The following is a 22497-nucleotide window of genomic DNA, read 5'->3' on the forward strand; positions in this document are numbered from 1 at the left end:
GGATCAAAGGAATATTTCCTAGGAAATAGCCTGACAATCTTTTATTCTCTCCCCTCTTTCAACATGAAAACTGACTAGAGATTTCTGGAAAGCATTTCTTCAGAAACTCTTATTCAGGTATGGAAATATTTCTTGCAGAATAGTTCAGGACTAATAAAATAGAAATTGAGGTTTTTTTTTAATTGCACTCCAAAGGTGTATTCCACAGATGGTTTCTGACAGAAGAAAATAACAGGAAATGGGTTAGACATTATTTGAACTAAATCCATAACAATAAAATCTGTGCAATTTTTCTTTCTGTCCCTTGGCCAGGAGATATTAAAACTGATAAATGCAGCATTGAAGATATATGGGTAATTTAACTGTATAACTGTTAGGCCTTTAAAAAGCTGCTCAATTTTAGCTCTCATTTTACTAAAAAATAGCTAGCCTTACGGTATTTGGTCTTTTGTTTGTAAAAAGGCTTATCAACAAACCCGAGAACAAGTTTGAAACACCTCTATCTACTAATAAACCTCAAAATATTAAGTTTTCCACACCACATTTATTTTCCAAGTTCTTAATTTACACAAATACAATAGGAACAGGACTGGAAGTAGATTTATGCTTCCAATATAGCCATTTGATCACACTGTCTCACATAGTTTACAAAACCATCTTCTAATGACTATGAAAAATGCTGCATTTGCACTCTCTTGTGATTATACTCTCCGAGGTTGCTAGAGAGGCTCTGCTAAAAGACACATCAGCAGCATGCACCAGAGCATCAGACAGTTAAACTTCCCAGGCCTGAGAAGTTCCAAGTGTTTAAACTTCCCAGGTTTCTTCTGCTTGTGCCATGATCCGTGGGAGATGTCAGATTACCCTTTGTACAGAACTGATTTCAGACTATAAACTCCTCTGTCTGAGGTACAGGACTGATGGTGGTATAAGAGGGCATGTATGTTTCTTCTTGGATGACTGGTGTCTGGTTGAACCAAGCCTTTTGTTATGCATGTGGCTTGGAAAAACTTGTCTCTGGCATTTTCTTGTGAATATGAAGAACCGGACACTTTGCATATGTAAAGCATTTAGTTTTGCAATGAGTGAGCATGAGTAATTTGTGTGTGTTTTGGTTTGGTTTCAACTATTTTTTTCAAAGAGAAGCTAGGTGTAATGAGTGTATATTCTAACTGACCTCTAGAAAGGACCTGTGTGTGTTTCTTCCATTTGTGTGCTTGTGTTTTATTTAGTAATTTGAGTTTTATTTTGTGTTGGTGTTTTCTGTTGTTGCTGTAACTGGAAGTTTGCTGTTTGCTTTTCTAATGGAATTTCAAAAATTGGAGCCAGTGTTTCTGTCAGTGGGACATGTTGCTGGTATTGAAGCTGGAGACTGACTGCTGAATAACCCTGGCCTGGGGGCAGGTACCTCAGCTGAGGTGAAACCAGCCACTCTGGCTGCAGACAGAGCTGCACCCAGGCTGGGGGAGCTGAGCTGATGTTGCTGCCTGATGATTTACCCAGAGACTGAGGAACAGTTCACTGTCAGCTCAGACTCCTCTGTAGGTCCCTCCCATATACATTTAGCTACTATAGGTTTTAAGTGCTGAATGATTTTCAAGTTGCTTTGTCCATACTTTGACTCCTGCTTTAGTCCTGAGTAACTTCAGGACTTCTGGATTTCTCCAGAAGTCCAGGACTCTGATATTTCTAGATTCTTCCCTGGATAATCATATCTAATTAGATTTGTACTCCAAAACTACATGAATTATATTTGAAGTACCTACCTTCTGTCTGCTCAGCTTGATTTCCTTATTAATGGTTTTATAAATTAAAGCATTTTATATGTCACATATTTTGCCTCTTAAAATGAGGCCATTTTGTCCTGGCAGTTATAACACCATGTATGTTGATACAAATACAGGACTATACAGCTGTATTTTATGGAGTAACTAATTTTGCAATTTACATTTTATTATACTCAAGGGCTTGGCTATTATCTAGATTGTGAATTCTCTTGCAGCTACTTTTAAGCCAGACCAATGATATTTGAGAAGAAAGGCTAATCCTCTTTTTAGGTGGAGATATTTACGGAAGAGTGAGGGTTAAAGAGAAAACATATTGCCTAAAAATATTTTTAATGCATTATTAGTTGCATCTTTGCACTGTCCTCAAAAAATGGATTTTAATTTCTCATAAAATTACTTACAAACACTGCATTTGATAGCTGTAGTAAATTAAGTCAGTGCAGGGTTGCTTTTCACACTAATACCCTTAAGCACTTCATACAGCACCAGACAGCCTGCATGCTGCAGCTCAGAGCAGACATGGCCTGACTGCTCTGGGCTTTTGAGCAAGGGCATGTCTCTGAGAACAGCAGCCCCCACAACCTGGCGTCACTTACTAGTTTTCCTTTTTAACTTTTATGTCCCTAACAAACAGGCTGTATCAGCACTTGTTCAGGGTTTCAGCAGGTTTCCAGGTAGTGTTTATTAGGAAAGCACTTGTCTCTTTGAGAGAACACCTAAAGTAAGACTCTTCCCTCTTTTGTATCTAAGTGCATTTATCAGTTTGGAGTAGGTATGGTAAAATATTTGCTGTCTCCCCTAGGACCTTAATTTACCTGCCTGATACATTTATTGCACAGAAATGGGACAGATTTCCTCATCCTATGCCCCTCTGATTTTTGGTTGAATAACTGTTTCACTGATGTCATAAATCAACATCAATATAAATGAAATGAGAGTAAGGTTAGTTTTAAGCAGCTAAAACTTGTATTTTGTCCTTCAGTATTAACTGCTGTCAGCATGCTCAAAATTAATAGTATGTAAGTTGGACATCTGCAGCAAAGTACAGATTTAATTACTGTTCCTTTTAAATTTTTATCATTAGAGGGAATTTCTTTTTAATAAATGGCATTTTAATGAAGTTCAGGATCTGAAAAACATACATAACCTGGTATGTACCAAATTTAGAGTGATATGAAATATACTAAAATATGTTAACATATTAGGACTCAGATCTATTTTAGATCTATTAAATTTAAAATAGATCTATTTTATGTACCTGTATATAGCCTTATATAAAAATATATATTAAATAATCTGTACAGCTAAAATATATTCCAGCTATATAACCTAAATTACAGTGGTTTTTAAAATATTTTTGCCTTTTTCTTTCAAAAATACAACAAGTAAGTGTTGTAATTGTATATGTCCATTTGGTGTTCCTTGCAAAGTATAAGTGGCAAGAAATGAGTTAAAAATCTAGAATTTCAGGGAAAAAGCAAATATGATGACATTATGCAAACTTAAGCACTAACTTCCAGAGCATGCAGGTTAAGTAGGTGCTGCTTCAGTGGAGTGTATCTAACTGACTACACTGAAACAACAGGAGTTACATGGCTCAATTGTGAAATCTTGTGAGGGTTTTCTTTTTGGTTACTCAGTTGTAGGATATTTTTGCATCTGAGCTTTTACAGTATGGAGAGGAGAAAACTGAGCTAGTAAATATACAAAAATTCCTTTCTCATTTAATGCCTACCCCCTAAAAGCAACTAAAAAAGGAAATACTCGTAAAAACTTGCCTATATTATTATTGGATGAAGTGATTCTTAGAGTGTGTATATAAATTTATTTGAAATACCTCTTGATTGGAAGCACTTCAGTGCTACTCTCTGTCCCTAAATTCTTTTTTCACTTGATTTTTGTCTCCTAATATATTTGAGCCAACTACAGTAGTGTTACTTATACACACTAGTGAGAAGATTTGGTGAGACTGGGGTTCTTTTAAAAGTAAGACATAGTAAAAAACATTGCAGACCATTTTATCTAGAAGTGCAATTTTGATGCAGATGAGGTTGACAGTGAAAGACTAATAATTTCAAAGTATTGGAAGATATTTGCACTTCTGATATGGGAGAAAAAAAGGACTCAGATTTAGTAGCAGAACAGAGCCCGTAAAATAGAGGATGAGAAAATCATCCAAAATCTATTTATACCAAGATGGTAAGAGATGGTTTGCTGCCTAGAAAATACGTAACATATACACTGTAATGCCTTTCAGCTTTAAAATGAAACATTTGTTAAATATTGTCTAATAATTTTTATTTGTTCTTTTGATACTATTAATGAGATTAAATAGTCATTAAAATATTAACATACTTAAGTAGTTGACATATCATTTCAGTAATCTGAATTTGATGTAGACCCTGCTTCAATTAAGTTGTCTTTGAAAAAAGCATAGTGGGCTTTGCACTACAAAATGCTGATTTAGTTCTTCAAAGCGCTGTACTTGATAGCTGCAACCAATTACAGCATCTAAAGTTTGTGTTGAAATTCAGGCCTGTGAAGCCAGTTGTGACTCCATCATGTGGAGTTTATGTACTTCAGCTACTGATTACAGGAACCACTGCTCATATATTTAAAGCTGAATCCATGTTCAGTACTTATGTGTTTCTGCTATTTTGTTTTATAAACTCTCTACAGAGATCTGTTCAACCTGAAGTTGACCTGAAGTTAACCTGACCTCCTCATCCCTATGGATTAAATGGAAGAAATGCTGAATAATTGCTTGATTTATTTTTGCAGAGTTCTTGAATATTTTTAGTGTCTAAAATATAAAGGGAGTCCCAGATTTGTTCTCGTGAGTCTTAAAATGCTCACTGCTAAATCTTTTGCCATTGATGCATGGAAGAAATATTTTTTGTAAGATTTTCAAAATTATCACCTAATAAAATACCACTTTATAATTTGCCCTGTATTTTTTCTGTAGTGAAATAAAGTGTAGCTTTTTATTTCACTATATAGATGACAAAGATTTTTCTCATTTAGAACAACTGCAGTCTGTTTTTTTGGCTGGACCTGTTCAATAACACAAGTAGGGCAATCTATTGAGTACCAGTGTAAATTAGCTACTTGTTGACATGATGGGCTGTCCTCAGAAGAACTCAATAACTGACTCTTTAAGGAAATCCATGAAGGTGTTTAGAGGAAAGCCAAAACTCCATAATCCCAAAACATAGCAATGCAAAAGCAATCCAAAAACTATAAATTTCACTGCAATAAAAGATGTAAACAACAGTACAGCAAATTTCTTTAATAACACTCTCAGCTATTTTGCCAAAATTGAGGAAGTTAAAAGTAAAAGTCTGCACTTAAATTAACTTTCAAGATCATACTAAAAACTCAACATTCTGCATGGAAATACAGCTTTTCTTGCATTCTACCTATAGGACTTGCTTCCATGGATATTGCATGAATAAATGGTTAGTAAATCAAATGTTAAATGGATCAGTTCTCCTTTGTGAATTGGTTGGAGGTAAGTGAGCTTGTCCGCCAGTGTTTGCATCACAGAAAACCTTCTCTGTATAAGAAGTGGTGAAATAAATCCTTATGTTGAAGACCAAGATTATTCTTCCCCTTGTCCTCTTGCAATTGAAGCAGTGCCTAGCAAAGTGGCATCCTCTGCTGTAGCAGTATAAAAATGTGTGGTCTCACTGAAACCAAAAGTTTTAGATGCTCCAAACCAGCTCTTCACACCTTGTCATGGTATAATCAGTCCCCCTGCCTTGAAATAACGAATTGCTCTAATCAAAGGTGAGTTTGCGTCTGAACATCAGAAGAGAGAGAAGTCTGTGCAAAGGTACTGCTGGAGGTATGTTACACTTCCTAACAACTAACTCTGCTGAAGGTTGAAGGGCTGCTCCCTCCAACACACATGGAGCTCCGCTGTTGTTTATTGTGAGGCAATGTCATGATACAAGAACAGATATTTCCAAAGCAACATGGTGTCATTTTTCTGCTAGTGAAAATCTGAGAAGAATTAAGAGGTGGCATAATCCTAGGAAAGGATGATTTAAATCAGAGCTTCCATTCCTGACATCATGACATAAGAATCTGAATACGGAATTCAGTACAATAAATTATTAATGGTTCCTTAAATATCTCAAAGACACATTACATGACTGGCATCTTACTTGGGAAAGCCAGAGAAAGTAGAAGCAAAAGAAGCAACAAAATATATTGGTTTAAGATCTGGAGCTTTGGGAGAGATTTCCAGAGAATCTTGCCTGAACAGGGAATAAAAGTAATGAGAGACACTACTAGTGCCAGAACTGTTAGAGCTAATGACATCCAATCACTTGTTAAAAATGGGTAAGGGGAAAAAAAAGAGAATAATCCAGTATTTCACCAGCTGTACTGGCACCAGTCTGGCACTGTCCCATACACCAGCCTCACAGTGCTGCAGGCTTGCACATTGACCCAAAGGGATTTTTTCCTTTCTCTTAGGAAGCAGGTGACTGTACTACAGAAAACTATAATAGTTGCTGGCAGGAGTACTTGACTGAAACTGAAGAAACATGATCTTCAGGTAGTTAATAATTAACAGTGATACTCAACTTCCCTGGGATATTTGGAATGAAATTCAGTGGAAATATTATCATGGAGTTAAATGTGTTTGTGTGTGTAGTTCTTGGGTGAATGGATGAAAGAGTTATTTGGTTTGCAATATTACACATTTTTTCTACTGCAATTAACAGAACTCCCTTTTGAAGCAGAGGACATAACAACAATGCCCATTTTGGAGGTCAGAAGGCTTAGGAATATTCTCTGTCTGCACAAGTTTATAGCACACATTGTTTTTTAAACTGTGGGGACATAGCAGCTGAAAGTTACTAGACAAAAATAGCTAAAGGGATTGTTGAGTTTATCATAGAAACAATCCAATAATGGAGACATAGTAAAGTGATAATGCTTTGTTACATGATCTAAAACCACTCCAGTGTATTACGTGCATGTTTCCCTTGTTTATTCATCTGTAAAGCCAAACTGTTAACCTTGGTTTATTTCACCTCAGCTCTGTTGAGGCTAAACATTGCATCAATGAAAAACTGCTGTGTACATGGGTGCAAGCAAGCAGGTTATTTAGAGCTGTTATAATTTTTTCCAATTTCTGTTTAAAGAAGCCAGTAAGATTTCATAACTGAGCCTGAATGGAAATATTAACTCTGGACTGAAAACAGAAAAGCTGTTTGGGGAACAGGAGGCATGAGGGAAAGGAAGCATTTAAGTCCTCCTTGAGATATGGTTAAAGACCCTAATTAATTTGTGAAGAACTCAGACCCCAGTTGCAACATAATTGGTGTTGCTTTTTTTGTTCAAGACATGCAAGGCCAATGCTGTCTAAAGCAAAGAAAATGAAACACAGGTCACAACCCATGTGAGATCTTTGGTGATACTGTCTTCATGCTCTCTACTGCACAGATGCTAAAGCAAGGTAATATGCTGCAGAGCTTATTTTCTGCATGTGAGACTAGACTGGAACTGTGCTCATATTTCTGAATGCTGAATTTTACCTAGAAGTATTTTCTGCAGTGTTTTCTCATGTTTTGTTTTTTACAAGGCATATATGTCACCTGGAATATGAAAAAATTGATGTTTACATGAATTAAACGTAACCTATAGGCTGACAGAAGCATATTTATTACCATGAGGAAAGTGACCACTTGTAACAGATGCAGGTTTAGTGCAATAACTGCCATCTGTTGCAGGAAAAAAAATTAATGTATCTTAACTTCATTTTTTCTTCTGCTCATTTGTTATTTTTGTCTTTGGTCAGAGCTTTCTTGTGGGATGGGGACACTACATGTGTTTTTACTCGCAACTACAAGCCAAAGTCTGTTCACCAGATGTGTCTAAACAGCTGCCTTTTCTTGGGGAAAACATGGTGCATCAGCTTGAGCTGTGAAAAAGACCTGACAGCTCAGCATCTCTTCCTGCATGCAGCTGGTGATGGCAATGCTGTCAGTGTATATGGGCCCATCTGGCAATACTTGGCCTGGCTGCACCCTGAGAGCCTATACTCAGGCATATAGACAATATTTAAATAATTTATGCAAATCTACAAACATCTCCTTTGTATTCTCTACCAAATATCACATTTCTTCAAATTACTTCAAATTTTAAATTCCCCTTGTCCTAAAGAGCTGCTAGAGAAATTTTAGAGGGAAGGAAGTGTTTGTGTGAGCTGTCATGGATTATCGGGTGAGAACCACAATTAAGAACTTTTTAATAGTTTTAACACACTCAGAAGAGCTGGAAGAAAGAGGCATTAGGCTTCATTAGCTACAGCTGTAGCTGTTAAAGGTTCTGGTGTTGCTCTGTGGAAAATCCTTGGGTGTGTTGTGGTCAACTAAATGGAGAATGTGCTGACTCATACATGAGAAACCAGGAAAAAAGCACAGGAAAGTGGCACTGATTCTACCTGCACTTCTGCCAGCACAGACAGATTAAAATGCCCAACATACCGTAGGCCATAAAGGACTGTCCCATCTGGATGGAGTCGGATCATTCGGTTTTTCACTGTCACTCCATGGACAAATGATTTCTTGTCATTTTGGAAATACGTGTCCGGCACCCAGAGCTGGTCAGCCACTCTGTTGTCCAGAGTTAAGTTCAAAGGTATTCCAGCATAAGAGAGCCTTTTATCCCTCCAGGACTGCTGAAAGTACATGGTCAAGGTGTAGTCCTAGGGAAGAAACAAGAAGGGCTTTTTGTATTTTCATACTGATTGACTGACCAGAAGTTTATTTTTGGATAAATCGCAGTAACAGAATATCAGTAGCAATAGGAAATTTAAGGATCATCAGTGCATTGTTGCCATTAGGCATGATCATGAATCTTGGCTTGTTCATATTAGTGTGTGAAACCTGACACTTACCAGTGGCAGTGACTACACCAGGCTTTCATAATCTCCTGATCCAGAGGGAATAGATGGCACATTTGGGTCTCCAGTCTGTGGATCAAACTTGGTTTCTAATTTTTCTTTTTTTAAATGTGAAAAGAGCAGTGTTTAGCTGAGCTCAGCCAAACAGCATTGCATAGCTCTTAGGATATTTTTCTGATATTCCCTCCTTCTGGTATTCCCTCCCTTCACCCTGAAAGATTAACCCCACAATCCAGAAAGGCCTAGCCCTCCTCAAAAAGAGCAAATAAGTTATCCATTATCCAACATAATGGATAACTTCCCGTCCTGCCTCTGCTGGAGTTGCCATATGTAATGACTCCAGATAGCCAGGCATATCTCGTCTCAGCCTGGGAAATGCAGTGCTTTCTGTCCTTGCCACTTGGATTTTACTGTACAGAAAATCAACAGCTTGGCTATCATGTTATAAGTGCAGTGAAACACCATTTATGCAGCCTTTCAGCTTTCATTCTGTCTGAAAAGAAATTGTTCTAAAGGCTTGTAATCTGATTTACTCTCTTGTATATGTCTTTCTGGGAAATTGATGACTTTAAAGGTAGTCAATTTTTTCAACTGGAAAAACCCATGTACATTGTAGCTCATGGGGTTCTTAAAAGAGGAACAGAACAGCAGTATGTGGACTATTAGTTTTCTCTTCCTCATCTCCTCCCCCAGCCCTGTTTTCAAGTGACAGGTCACTTTGTCACACGTTTTTATGGTAGAAGTGCATCAAAATCATAGCTATTACTGAAAAAATTGGTCTGGTCAGGAGTAAGATTTTCTTTTATGTGATAGAAAATCTTACCTCTGTCACTGTCACAAATCCTAGCCTGGACTCTAATTTTTGAAGAAACAGCATAAAAGCTGTCTGATACAATTTGCACTCTTCATCTATAGTGGCTTCTTAAGGCTGTATCATTGCCATGAAATCAAAGCACAGTTACTTTTCAAAAAGACTTTCTGCCTGAAAATTCCCAACCAACAGAGCTATAATACAGACTTGCCAGTGAAAGTTGTTAATAAAAATACTGTTCTTCCTTGTCCTGGGCCAGTAGTTTTCTTTGGGTTTTTTCTTTATGGATGAAATATCATGACTGATGATCAGTGGTTATATACAATAGGATAATTACATCCACTGTGAGCACAGACCCCAGATTTGCAAGGATTTCATAGAAATGCCCTTTTCAGGCCTGCAAACTGGTTGCTACCCACAATAGACACAAGAGGCTGTATGTTGAAGGTTTGTTCAGTTTTTTTTGCTGGTCTGGGTCACTAGGAGGAGGTCAGAACATCTTTCCTTTTCAGACCATACTGGTCAAGCCTGGAACTACAAAGTAATGCAATGAGATATATGCTGCATTTTGCTGAGTAGGTGATTTAATTTAAACAAGGAGTACAGAGGAACAGGAATTCTAAGGAGGCAAGTTTTTGAATGTAAAATTTGAATAGAGGTGGGTTAGAAGCACCACTTAAAGAAAAGTTTACCCTTAGCTCCTCTTACACATATACAAAAACCAGTTGGGAATTGGATGAGAGAAAACAAAAATTAAAAAAAAAAACAAAAATCAGCCAAACGTCAAAGAACAAAAAAAAAAAACAAAACCAAAAAAACCCAGCTCTATTCTGGTGCAGTTATCATACATTTTATCTATTTCCTAACCTGCCCTATTTCAAATCTCTTTAGGCAGAAAAGCTTTCATAGATGACTGATAAAATTCAAACCCTCAGTGCTGCACCTGCTGTCCTCCACATCCTCTGCCTGATCCAGCAGAGTCTATGTAGCCTGCAGCACAGATGGAACAGAAATTCTGATTATACATAATTATCTTTTCTCCTTCTTGCCTTTCTTTATATTTTCACTAGGCCTTAAGGCTGCTTTTGTGGAATTGTTATGCTGTTCTATAGAAAACCAAACAATTGAGAATGGTGTCTATGCAACGGTTCTCAAAGCTCAATCAAGACAAGAATAGCCACAGTAAGCTCAAGAGATCTTAAGGGATGTGATCAAGTGAAAGATAAAGAAATTCTGTTCCTGGCTATGACTACTAGAAGAAGTTGAGCTGCTATTTTTAGCATCATGGTCTGTTAAAAAAGTCTGTTTCATCCAGCATTTGTGCTTTACACAAAATGCTGCTGTTGGCAACACCACAGTAGAGAGAGTGATCCTCTAGTCTGCAATTGTGCTGTACTATGGAGAAATCTGTGGCAAGCCAGCAAGTGTTAAGGAGGAAAAGAAATCTGAGCTTCATCCTAAAGCAATCTCAGTGTTTCCTAACTGAGAAAATTATCAATTTTTTTTTCCATTCCTCAGTACGTGGGGGTATTACTCATTCAGTATTTAAATAAGAAAAATAGTCTGATGTCACGATTGTGAGAATCCATGTTGCAGGAAGTTCATATTTTAAAAAGCATAGTCAAAGACTGTTTTAATGAAAAGCAAATTACAGCTGCACTATAATAACCCAAATTTTGTAATTATAAAATTTCTAATTGTTTTTTAATGGAATACAGCCTTACCCTTCTTATCTCTCATTGGTGAAGTATTAAATGCTAGTAAGCCATATGGCTAGCCACATCTTGGAGGTTCTTGTAATATTTTTTATATTGCACAGTGGTGTGAGTGAAGTGGGGATTTAATGACTACTTGTCTTTTACCCTGTAAAATTTGCTGGGGATTTTGTGCTTTCAAGCTCTAGACTATATGAATAATTTCTGAATCTGTCACATCTGTAGTGGTAATTGGCTGCAGAATTTTTTTAGCTTCTTATGAAAGATCTCAAGCATAAGTCTAGATATGAAAATAAATCACACTGTATTTAACTTTCATATTTTAAAAATTCTATTCATGAGTTTAAGAAGCAGGGCCCAATGTAAAATTAAAAAAGAGAATCTGTTTCTGCAGCTAACTTCTTTCAAATGATTTGTTTTTGAAAACAATTCATGTTTTATAGAAACACACTGAACAGTTTTTTTTCTGAACTGTACATTTCATAATTAAAAAACCCTGTACTTCTGCTGAAAAATCATGATATTTCAGTAGATTTACTACTGCAGTTTATGTATCTGATGTAGTTTCCATTTTCTCCATGACAAATTTTGATTTACTAGTATGAGATCTTTTTCTCTTTCTTAGTAATTGTGCTAATTTCTTATTTCTTTGTATCAAACCAGAAATTGGAAGCTGGAAACTCCTTTAAGAAAAGTGTAAAACTATTATACCCTTCTTCTCAAACTTCCAGCTGGATAACCTACTGTCTGGGATAGCAGTGAGACACACCAGTAAAACATTTTTCACAGTTCAATACCATGTCTGTGTTAAGTGGCTATGTTGCTAACAAAAGAATCAGAACATGTCCATGCAAAGATCAATCAACTGCTTTTAGTAGGAAACAAGCAATGATATGTATTCCCATGATATTTGATTTTGCTTTTGAAGCTGCTAGTCTTTTTTTTTTTTTTTTTTTTTGTATAGAGGGTAATACTGTCATGAAGTGGCATGAGGGGAGGGGTGGAGAACAGGAGAAATATGGCACAGGAGATATACACACTTAAGTAAGATGTCATGGTAATGAATGCTGGAGTAAAGAAGTAAAAATGTAGTGGCATATACAGTAACTATATTCAGTGTGTTCATGTACTTTTTACAGGCAGCAAATAACAGTGCCCTTGATACTTTGTCCTTGATATTTTGGCTTTAGTGCGAGCACTTGGTGTTTCAGAAAGAACAACTAAAGAGAAAACAAAGGAACAGAAAATTTTCTTATTTCCAAGTAGCCCACAGACCAACATACGTTAATAAAAGCTTACATACATCTTTTAAGAGCAAATGTAGACAGCAGTATCAGATATTTCTCTCTGTGACACAGCTAAAACCAAGATTTTGCTAAATCCCCACTTGTCCTGGTGACTCATACCTTTCTGTCTGTGTCTGAGGCCTCCAGTTAACATTCAAGACCAGCTATTGTCAACTACAGAGGAAAGTTATTCTAGTTTTACATGCTGCTTTGTGCTGAAGTCCAGAATATCTTAGCACCCTTCTCTGAGTTTTACAAAAACTTGTCTGTTCATGTGCAAGCATGAAAGGAAATGGTGGAATGACATTCGAGGACTGTGACCTTGTGCTCAGGAAGTGCTGTCCTCATCCTCTCTGCAAACAGGTGGAGAAAGCACTCCCAGGAATAGAAATTTTAAGCTTTAACTGACATTTGAAAGTTTTTCATCCAGCCTGGAGATGAAACATCATTACAAAGGAGTAGGACTGGGCATTTGGGTGAAAACTGTACTTCCATCTTCTTGTGTGGACTATATGGAGATGGCTCTCTACTGACTGGAGGACTGACTCATGACTTGGGCATAGATGAGCTCTGAGGGTCTATCACATGGAATGTGATGTGAGGACTAAAGCAAAGTGAGCCAAAGATAGTTGGGAGAGTGCAGTATTTTCAAGTCCCCATTAAAGAAAAACATTGTAGAAGAGTGAAGAATTAATTAAACCCTACTTCCCTTGCTACCAATAAGCAACATAATTGGAAAGCAGCCTGTTTTCCATCAATGGTTGTTACTGAAGTACTTGATTATTTTTTCCTTTGCAATTTCCATCTAGCTCAGCAGGGGTGAACTATGAGACCATTACAGAATTTGCTGTATGTCTAAGGAGGATGACACACTGCTAAGAGCTCAGTAAAATTCCTTGTGGTGTCAGTGCATAGTGCTGCAGGTGAAGCTGAACTGATTGCAATCTTCGGAGCAGATGGGAGAGGTTTGTTGACTTTTGTCTTGAACCCTATTGTATAAGGACTAACAGTACCAGAAATCTTACAGGAACTAGACCGAAAGTTAGAAAACATAAGAAAGTGAGTATCAGCAATGTAAAATGAATTGGAGTGGCAGGATTAACTAGCTCATCATGTGAAGTTAAAGAAAATCCCCACAAACCTTAATTCTGCGTTGAGCAGGGTCTTAAGCCAAACTTTAAACTAAGAAATCAGAAATAGAGACAGCCAACCATAGCTAGACTCTTTGGATCCAGAAGATGCTTAACAATGTAGGAGGGAAGATACATATATCTTAGTATAAGGTTGGGCTAACTTTATAAAAACAGCAACTGATTTTTTTTAATGCCTTTATATATTTATAAAATTTATTTTTTTACCCATTTTGGAGCAGGAGTTATTTCTACTTCTATGGGTCTGGTGATTGAAATCTATTTGATTCCTCCTGCCTGGTTCTCAGCTGTCATTCTACTATATCAAGTCTCTTTAGTTTAGAGCAAAGCAGATGGAGGTCAAAGTGACATGTGATGAGGCAGTGTCTCTACCTGGAATAGAAACAGTAATTACATAGCTGCTGCCAGATCTCTAAACTTGTGTATACCTTACTGGGTGTTTTTTTTTTTTTTTTTCTTGTGTGTGTGGGGGTATTTTTGGTGGTGTTGGTTTTTTTTTTAATTGGTAGGTTGCTTTGTAGCTTTGTATGTAACTACTACAGTTTTTTTTTTTTCTAAATGCTCAGGACAACTTAGTTTCATTGTTCATTAGGCTTATGATTGAAGTGTTCTCTGAAATGGTCATGATTATGATGACTTATGTGGCCAGAGATATTTTTCCTGTATATCTTTGTCACCCTGACTACTTTACAGGATTCTAACCCATAAATCATGGGTCAGGCTGATATTCACATTTTGTGCTGTCTTTAGAAATCAGGGAGAGAGGAATATCATGACATTTCCCCTTTATAATGACAGTCAAAGTGGAGATATTTTGTACTTAGAGTGGATAACACTAAGGGTATTAGGGACACTGTCATACTGCTGGTTGCAAAATCCTCTGGGAATTTCTAGTCCAATCTCCTGTCAGAAGCAGGACTGTCACCAACCCTGTCTCAGGCTGAGATATTGCTTGGCTAGAAAATCTTGAAGATCCTCAAGAATGGGAATTCCACAACATCTGTGGGCAGACTCTTCTAGTGCAGAGGAAAGAATTACCTTTTTGGTAAGAAATCTTTCCTGACATCTACTCTGACCCACCCTGTGTGCAGTTAGTAGTTGCTGCCCTTCACTATTTCATCTGCCACTACTGAGAGTGGTTTTACTGCAATCTTCCCTTCAGGACATTGAAGGCTGATATGAGATTTTCTTGTGGCTTTTCTCCTTGCCAACTGAAGTAAGGCAAGTTCCCATGATAGGTTATGTGCTCAAGGCCCTGGCCACGTTGATAGCTCTTCACTAGATCCTTTTCAGTTTCTCAGTATCAGGAAAGAAATGGGAGACACTGTTGAAAGTGCAGCAGTACCATTACAAAATATGGGAGGGTAATAATTTCCCTCTGTGCTGCCCATATCCCTGCCAATGTCACTTAGTATACAGTCTATACAATGAAAGTGCACTTTGTGGCTTGTATTCAGCTGCTGCCTAATCCATGAGTTTTCCACCTGCTGAATTCTGAGTTTCCTGGCTGAACCTAGAGATAGGTATAATGTTTGCTGGTTTTCATATCACCAGAGACCTTCTCAACGACACAAATTTTTCACCAGGGCTGGCAGCAGTTTTGAAATTCTTATCAGTGAACTCCTAATTATCTTTTAACCCATGTTGTATGTATCTTCATTTTAAAATTAATGTAACTAGAGAAACCTTTCCTGTTGCCCTGTCTCTTTTTACTTTCACATCCAACTGGGATTCGAAGCAATATTTTTATGCTTCACAGAATCAAAGACTCATTAAGGTTGGGAGGGTCTCATTGAGATTGAAAGAGAATTTGAAACATGAAACTCAGGGGCAGCCTTAGCTGCTCTCCTGAAATTCAGGGCTGTGATCCTGCTTTTTGTTGTTTTTCTCTCCTCTTGGATTCCTGAATTTTACCATTTCATAGTCATTGCAACTAAGGCTGCCTCTGACTTTCTTATTTCAGACAAATTTTTTAGTCTTGTAACTACAAGGTCTAGCAGATCAAGTTTTCTTGTTAGCTTCTCAGTTACCAGGAAGTTGTTATCAGTGCATTCAAGAAGCCTTCTAGATTTCCAGAGCCCTCCTATACCATCCTTCTGGCAGATACAGCAGTGGTTAGTGTCCCATGAGGAACAGGACCTGTGAACATGAGACATCTTCCTGTTGCTGGAAGAAAGTCTCATCTGCATTTTCTTCCTGGCCAGGATGTCATTAGTAGATATCCACAATACAAGGCCAAACAATATTGCTTTGGCTGCTAATCTTGATCCATAAAATATTGTTTGGCTTCTGATCCATCCCAAAGCAGAGCTCCAAGTATTCCAGCTGTTTTTTTACATAGAGGGCAGCTCCATTTCCTCTCATTTCCAGCCAGTTGACCAGTAATTCTTCTTGCTGGTTTCCTTGCCAGTTCTGTTGCCATGTTTCTCTCCCTGTATGCTCCCTGCTGTGTTTTAGTTCATGGTGAGGCTTCTGTCTTAGCCTGGCAGTTCTGCTGGTAGAAGTCTGGCCTTCTTGCATGACACAGTGGATTGTTCCTTGTTTTCTTAAAAATTCAGCCTCATCTCTTTCTGCTTGATGACTGCTTGCTGGGCAATTTTACTTACCAATTACCCAAATAAGCCAAATTCTACTGTCTTGATGTCCTGAGTCCTAACTCCACTGCTCACTGTCTCAGCTATCCTCCAGATCCTGAATTCTGTCATCTTGGGATCACTGCAAACCAAATGTGCTGTAAATACTAGCTTTTCATCTGGGATTCTTCAACAAAAGGCAGCTTGAGAAAAAACCCTTCATGTGATTTCTCATGAGCTGCATAATTTAAATATTATTAAGCTGCTTACATGGTAATCTAACATCACAGCTGGTGAGTATACAACACTGATGTAGACTCTCTGTGGAAAATTTGCTTTTGGCTTTTGCAGGGAATCAGATTGCCTTTAAATGCATGTATTGTTGACACTAAATCCTCAGAGGAGAATGCAGAGCAGAATGCAGAGTGTTGATAGTAAAGGACTTTATTTTAACAGCATAATCAGTTGGGTACCTAATGGCACTGGCCAATTTAATATGATTAATCTGATTAAAACCCTATATATGCAGAGCTGTTGCCAGTCTCATGGGAGCCAACATTTCAAAATACTGTATAGTATTTGCAGACATTTTAGGACATGAAAAAAAAACCCAAGAAAGAGCAAATAACTCATCAGTCAGTTGGAAAGCATCTGATTAATACTCCTGAGTACTGATTAGGATACGGAGGTGCAGGCTCTCTTTTTTGCAAAATATGTAACTAAGGAAAACGTGGGATTAGTAATTATCTGAGGAATTGAGTAGCTTAGTACAAAAAATTGGATTGGTGCCAATATACTGAAAATCTGGGAGAGTGTCTTCATGTAAATGACTTTATAAATAAAGCAAACCTCAAAATCAGTTTTATTTAATGCTTAGGACTGTAAAATCTCTCTCTGAGACTGAAGTTTCAGAAGGCTTCTACCTCAGTGAAGCCCAAGACAACTGCTACTTCCATCCTTTCCTGTGTGACTGCACATATTTGAATAACTAGTTAGGAAGTGGAAGGAATCCACGTTAGAGATGAACTTTGTCATTACTATTTTTGCACGGAGTTTTTCTGTTTAGGTAAGTTCCTTGATTCTGTCTCCACCACCAATGGCTATCCAAGCATTGGTTCTGAGGCAGAAAAGGACAACTAAGAGTGAAGGACAAAGCCAAAGCATCTTTCAGAGCAGCTCAGAGCAGCTGTGAAACTACAGTTCTGGAGTGGGATTTACAGTTCCAAGAACAAGGCAGGAAAAACTAAAGCACCTTGTGAAAGATCACAGGACTCATGCACCACTGTCTTCAGTCAAGGCAATTTTCCTGTTTTCTAGTCAGAGGAGGCGAGGGTGAACCAGAATGAGTTAGCACTGTGCTGCCAGGCATGGGGCTACAGTGAGACCAGGTTTGGTAGCTGTGTACAACTCTTTTACAGTGTCAAGTCAGAAGCAGCTTAGTTCTAAAGCCAGGGTTGCACCAACCCTTCTCAAATGACTGTGACACCCAAGCACCTCATGGGTTGGCATCTAATAACCTAACTACTCTATTATATTTGCTAGGTAAGTGTATTAGTGTTTTCACAGTATTAAAATACTTCAGGAGCTCAGCAGCCAGTCAACTATTTCAGTATTACCTTGGCTCTGTTTGCTAATTTATTAATTTGGGGGAAAAAAAAGAAAAAAATAGAGATTATACAGAATATTAAGATGCTGTTGTGAAGTTTGTCCTGCATGGTGACCTCTGAGAGGGACAGATGGAACCTTGCTGGCAGAAGCATGGAGTTAGTTTGTTGAGTTGTTGTCTGGTGTTTTTTTTACGTGTCCCCATGCTTCTGAAATATTCATTTTTTTGGTCCATCTTGAAAGGTCAGGAGAAGTACACATAGCAGTTGTTTTGCACACAGCTTCACTTCCCTTGGTGCTTTCTAGAGACAGCTGTGTCACACTATGAAGGATAAAGTTAAAACATCTATGTGACCCATGCTTGATGGTCACTGATGCAGATGCCATAAGTCTGGTGTGTCCTGAATTTATTGCAACTGATATGATATATGCAAGAGGGACTATTGAGGGCTGAGGGATCTTAAATCCATGGGTTGTTGGCCAAGCAATATTTTCTTCTGAAGCTTTAATTTCTGGAGTCATTGTAAAGCCTCAACTGTGTCAACTAAAGTCCTCATGGGTTGTTGGCCAAGCAATATTTTCTTCTGAAGCTTTAATTTCTGGAGTCATTGTAAAGCCTCAACTGTGTCAACTAAAGTCCTAACTGCTGTTTGTTACTGATAAGTTTTCACTGTTTCACAAATTAGACAATTTCAGTCCAAGAGAGGAATGGAAATTTACTGTGTTTTCATAGTGAAACAGGCATTGTTCCTATACATTTATTCTTCCTTCTACAAATATGACTGCTTTTCTTTTTCTTAATGCCTCTACTGTGTAGTAGGACTAATTTTCCACTAATCCAGACTTGTATTTAGCCAAAGATGTTCTACATACAGCTGGCCAAACTGTGAAGCTTAGGTCTGTGACACTATTGTTCAAAGCTGAAGTGTGGTATTTTCTCACCAGCTTTTTGTAGGACTGGTTTAACTTCTTGCAGAGCTAATCAGAGGTGCTGTTATCAGAGCAGCAGGAAGTGTAGAGGTCCAGAAGGCTTGGCTATTCTGAAGACAGTGTTCATAAATGAGGTATTTGTGGACACAAATGGAAACAAGTGTCAGCGAAGCAGCACTCCTGTAGAGGAGTAAACTATGGGACAGATGTAACCCTTTTCCTCTTGCCACCTACAAAGAGTCTGTGGCAAGAGGGAGGTGATAGTGAGAAAGTGACCAGGGGAACTCCTGGGACAGGAGAACTGTTGTTTGGAAGTTTTGGTGCATGGCAGAGGTGGATGTCAACAAGTGATGCCATTGTTCCTGGTATGAGTAACAATGCAGATGATGGGAAGGATTTCTTCTTTGTGGTAATGACAGTGAATCTTGCTTATCTTCAGTATGATAAAATAGCTCTGGCTGGTGGCTCCTATTCAGAATTAAGGCCCTCCCAGGTAATGAGACAAGTGAAGCTACAGCACAAAATAGGATGCAGCACCATGCCATGCAGCAAGAAAATCTTGGAAGCGATAAGGTAAATGCCTTCAGTTAAGGTTCCTGATGATATGGTGTAGGTGAAGTCAAGCATGGGTTTAGTAAAATAAATGATTTCCATATTTTTCCTGTTATTTGCCTTACTTAATTGCACAAACCTTGATTAAATTGTTACAGAACCAGTGGGTTTGCATCAGTAGACACTGAATGCTAAGAGATAAATGTGCTGGCTAGTCATAGAACTCTCCAGATGGATATGTTTTATCTGAATGGTTTTGTAGTTTTTCCACTTATTTATAGCAGGAATGGCTTTTAGATCTGTTAGGGAATAGTAACAAATTAACTGAACTACAAAAATAATTTATCCTCCTGCTTGCTTTCAGCTAATTAGAACATCTTAAGGTATCTCAAGATAGTATGAGCATCTGTTCCCTGAAGATTGACCCATTTCAGACAATAATTATAGAGCTAATGAGTGGAGTGGAGAATGGAGTTTAGGAAATTACAAGGGACAGATCTGCCTTTCTTTGCCCTCACTTTAGTACATTCCTTTCCTTTAGTACATTTCTTCCTAACATACCCTACAGCAAACTTTCCAGATGCAGTAGTCCATTTTCTTTGGAAAAGGATAGAAAATCAGATAGTGGCTCTGGGACATCAACACCTTGCTCTAACAATTGGTGTTAGCAGATCATCAGAAGCAGATAGTCCAGCCTCCTTTTCCAACCACTCTGAACCCTAGAACACAATACCAGAAATAGATCTCCAGCATTCACCAGTGTTGTTGCAGGGAGATCTCCTATAATTTCTCATAATTTGAGTGATATAAATTACTCTTCTGATATGCTTTCAGTTTGCTATTTTTAGTGATAGAAGTGACACCTAATTTGCACTTGTTAAAACAGGCTTATGAAAGTGTGTTGTAAATAAATCTTGGGAGGAATATAAATTAGCATGGTTCAGGGCAAAATAACTTCCCTTTTGTGGGTCAGAATGAAAATAATGTCGGGGGTGGGGAGATTGTTCCACTTCTCTATGTCAGAGGATTCTTGTAACTCTTTCTATAGTATTGGATGCTGGCTACAGTGGAGACAAGACTTTAAATGGACACCAAGCCTTAGCATGACAGCACTCTTGTTCTAAGACAGCCAGACAAATGTTAACTCTTGGGTTAGATTACAGATGAGATAAAACAGACAAAAAAATGTTGGCATATTGAGCAGTAAAATAGCTGCAGATGAGTAAGACCTTTGTGGCTTCTGCAAGAAATGTATATATAGGTAATGTAATCCTACACAGAATGTGTAGAGGACAGGATGGGAGAGTAGCTTGGTTTTAGCTACAGCAAAATGAGGTTCAGTAGGCTTAATAGGTATCATTTGTGATCTGCTGCAATGGTAGCTGCCACAGTTTTATGACATGGATAATGTCTCAGCTCCAGGGGAGCAACTAGCTCTTAGTCCCTGCCCAGCACTTGGTTTTTATCATATATCCTCTCCTATATCACCAACCTGATGTTTGGGGAAAGCTGTTCTGTGATGGGGATATCTGTTATGTTAAAGATTAGTGTTCTGTGTAAGAACAGTGTTTCTATTTCTCCCTTTTTGTATTTACAGGAAAAATTCCTGTTCTTTAATCCTGATTTAAGTCAGTTTTTAACCGTATTCTGTCTTCAAATTCTGTCTGCAAAGATTGCTTGTCATAAAGATACCTGTTTTCTACAATATCAATGTAGATTCAGCAGTAAGTGTCAGTTCAATATTGGGTGAACTGTTTAAATCTCTCCCCAAGCCTTTTCCTTCTTCATTTCATGGAGAGTCAAAGTCTAGCAACTGAAAGGTAATCACTATGGTTACGGCATCCAGTTCTAGCAACAAATCCAAGATTTAAGTCTTAAAGCTTGTAGCAATACATATATATTTGAGACACCCCAGACATTTGGGATCATGCTTGCAAGTGTTAAAACAGACATTGACAGTTTGAGATAATTCCATTGCAATGCTTTGCTTGCAAGACAGTGGTCTGCTATTATAAGTGGATTGCTTACATAAGAAAGAATAGTTTAAAATTCTAGTTTAGAATGCAGCTCAAAGAAATATTGGGTTTTCAAACTCAGAAATCTAAGATTTAATCACTGCCTGGTTTGAAGCCTGTGTCAACACTGTCAGCCAAAAGAAAGATTGAAACTTGGATCCTTCCCAGCTGCAAATATTACAAAGACATCCCTGTGCCATTTTTAGGCATTACGAGAGCAGGTGACTTTATGGCCCAGGTGGCTGATATTTCATGTGTTGAGGTCCCTCACCCCAATTAGTAACTAATTTCAATCCATTTGTTCACAGATGGCAGAAAATCTCTGATCTACCACAGTTCTCTCTAATAGATAGGTATCCATCCATAAACCAAATTAACAACCCAAGACCAGAATCGCCCAGGGAGATTTCTTGAGATGATATCAGTGCCTGAGCACTGCTAGTGCAGGACTAGTGGCTCTTTTCAGAGACAAGTCTAATGGGAAAAATATGGATAAATAATGCTTTTAAGCTGGCAAATGTCTCTTCTGACTATGGCTCAGGCATTAGAATGAATTTAGATAGAGAATGTCTAATCTGGACCATTCTGTAGTTCAGGATAGGGTACAGGATTGTGCATTATGCTTAATCGATGGGGAAAAAAGGTGTAGAGTTATGAGAGAACTGAATTTCTAACCTGACTGCTAACTAGTATAGGGCAAGAGATTCTACCTCACAAATCATGACAATGTGTGTTTTGTTATTGAATTCTCAGAATGGCACTAATTGCTAATCTCAAAGGCCTCATTGTCCTACCAATTTTCATAACATCTTACAGTATATTTGTTCATTCTGGAGAAAAGAAGACTTTGGGATGATGCAATTTCAGCCTTCAGTATCTGGAGGGAGCCTACAAGGAAAACAGCGAGAGGCTTTTTACAAAAACATGGAGTGACAGAGCAAAGGAGAATGGGTTCAAACTGGAAGTAAGTAAAAAAATTCTTTACTGTGAGGCTGGTGAGGTACTGGAAAAGGTTGCCCAGAGAAGCTGTGGATGCCTCATCCCTGGCAGTGTTGAAGGTAGGGGTGGATGGGGCTTTTAGGAGCCTCCCCTAGTGAGAGGTGCTCTCACCCAATTCAGGATGAGAAATAGAATGGTCTTTGAGGTCCCTTCC

General features: G+C 38.0%; 1 protein-coding gene across 1 annotated transcript in view; it reads right to left on the reverse strand.

The window, feature by feature from the left end:
- Positions 1 to 22497, reverse strand: part of GABRB1 (gamma-aminobutyric acid type A receptor subunit beta1) — a 103488-nt gene that overhangs the window by 36728 nt on the left and 44263 nt on the right. Inside the window, exon 4 of the mRNA XM_050974110.1 lies at positions 8288 to 8508. Within this exon, the coding sequence (XP_050830067.1) occupies positions 8288 to 8508 (221 nt within the window). The remainder of the gene's footprint in view (positions 1 to 8287; positions 8509 to 22497) is intronic.

Source organism: Serinus canaria, chromosome 4 (assembly GCF_022539315.1).
Source record: "Serinus canaria isolate serCan28SL12 chromosome 4, serCan2020, whole genome shotgun sequence".
In the NCBI taxonomy this organism is placed as follows: Eukaryota; Metazoa; Chordata; class Aves; order Passeriformes; family Fringillidae; genus Serinus; species Serinus canaria.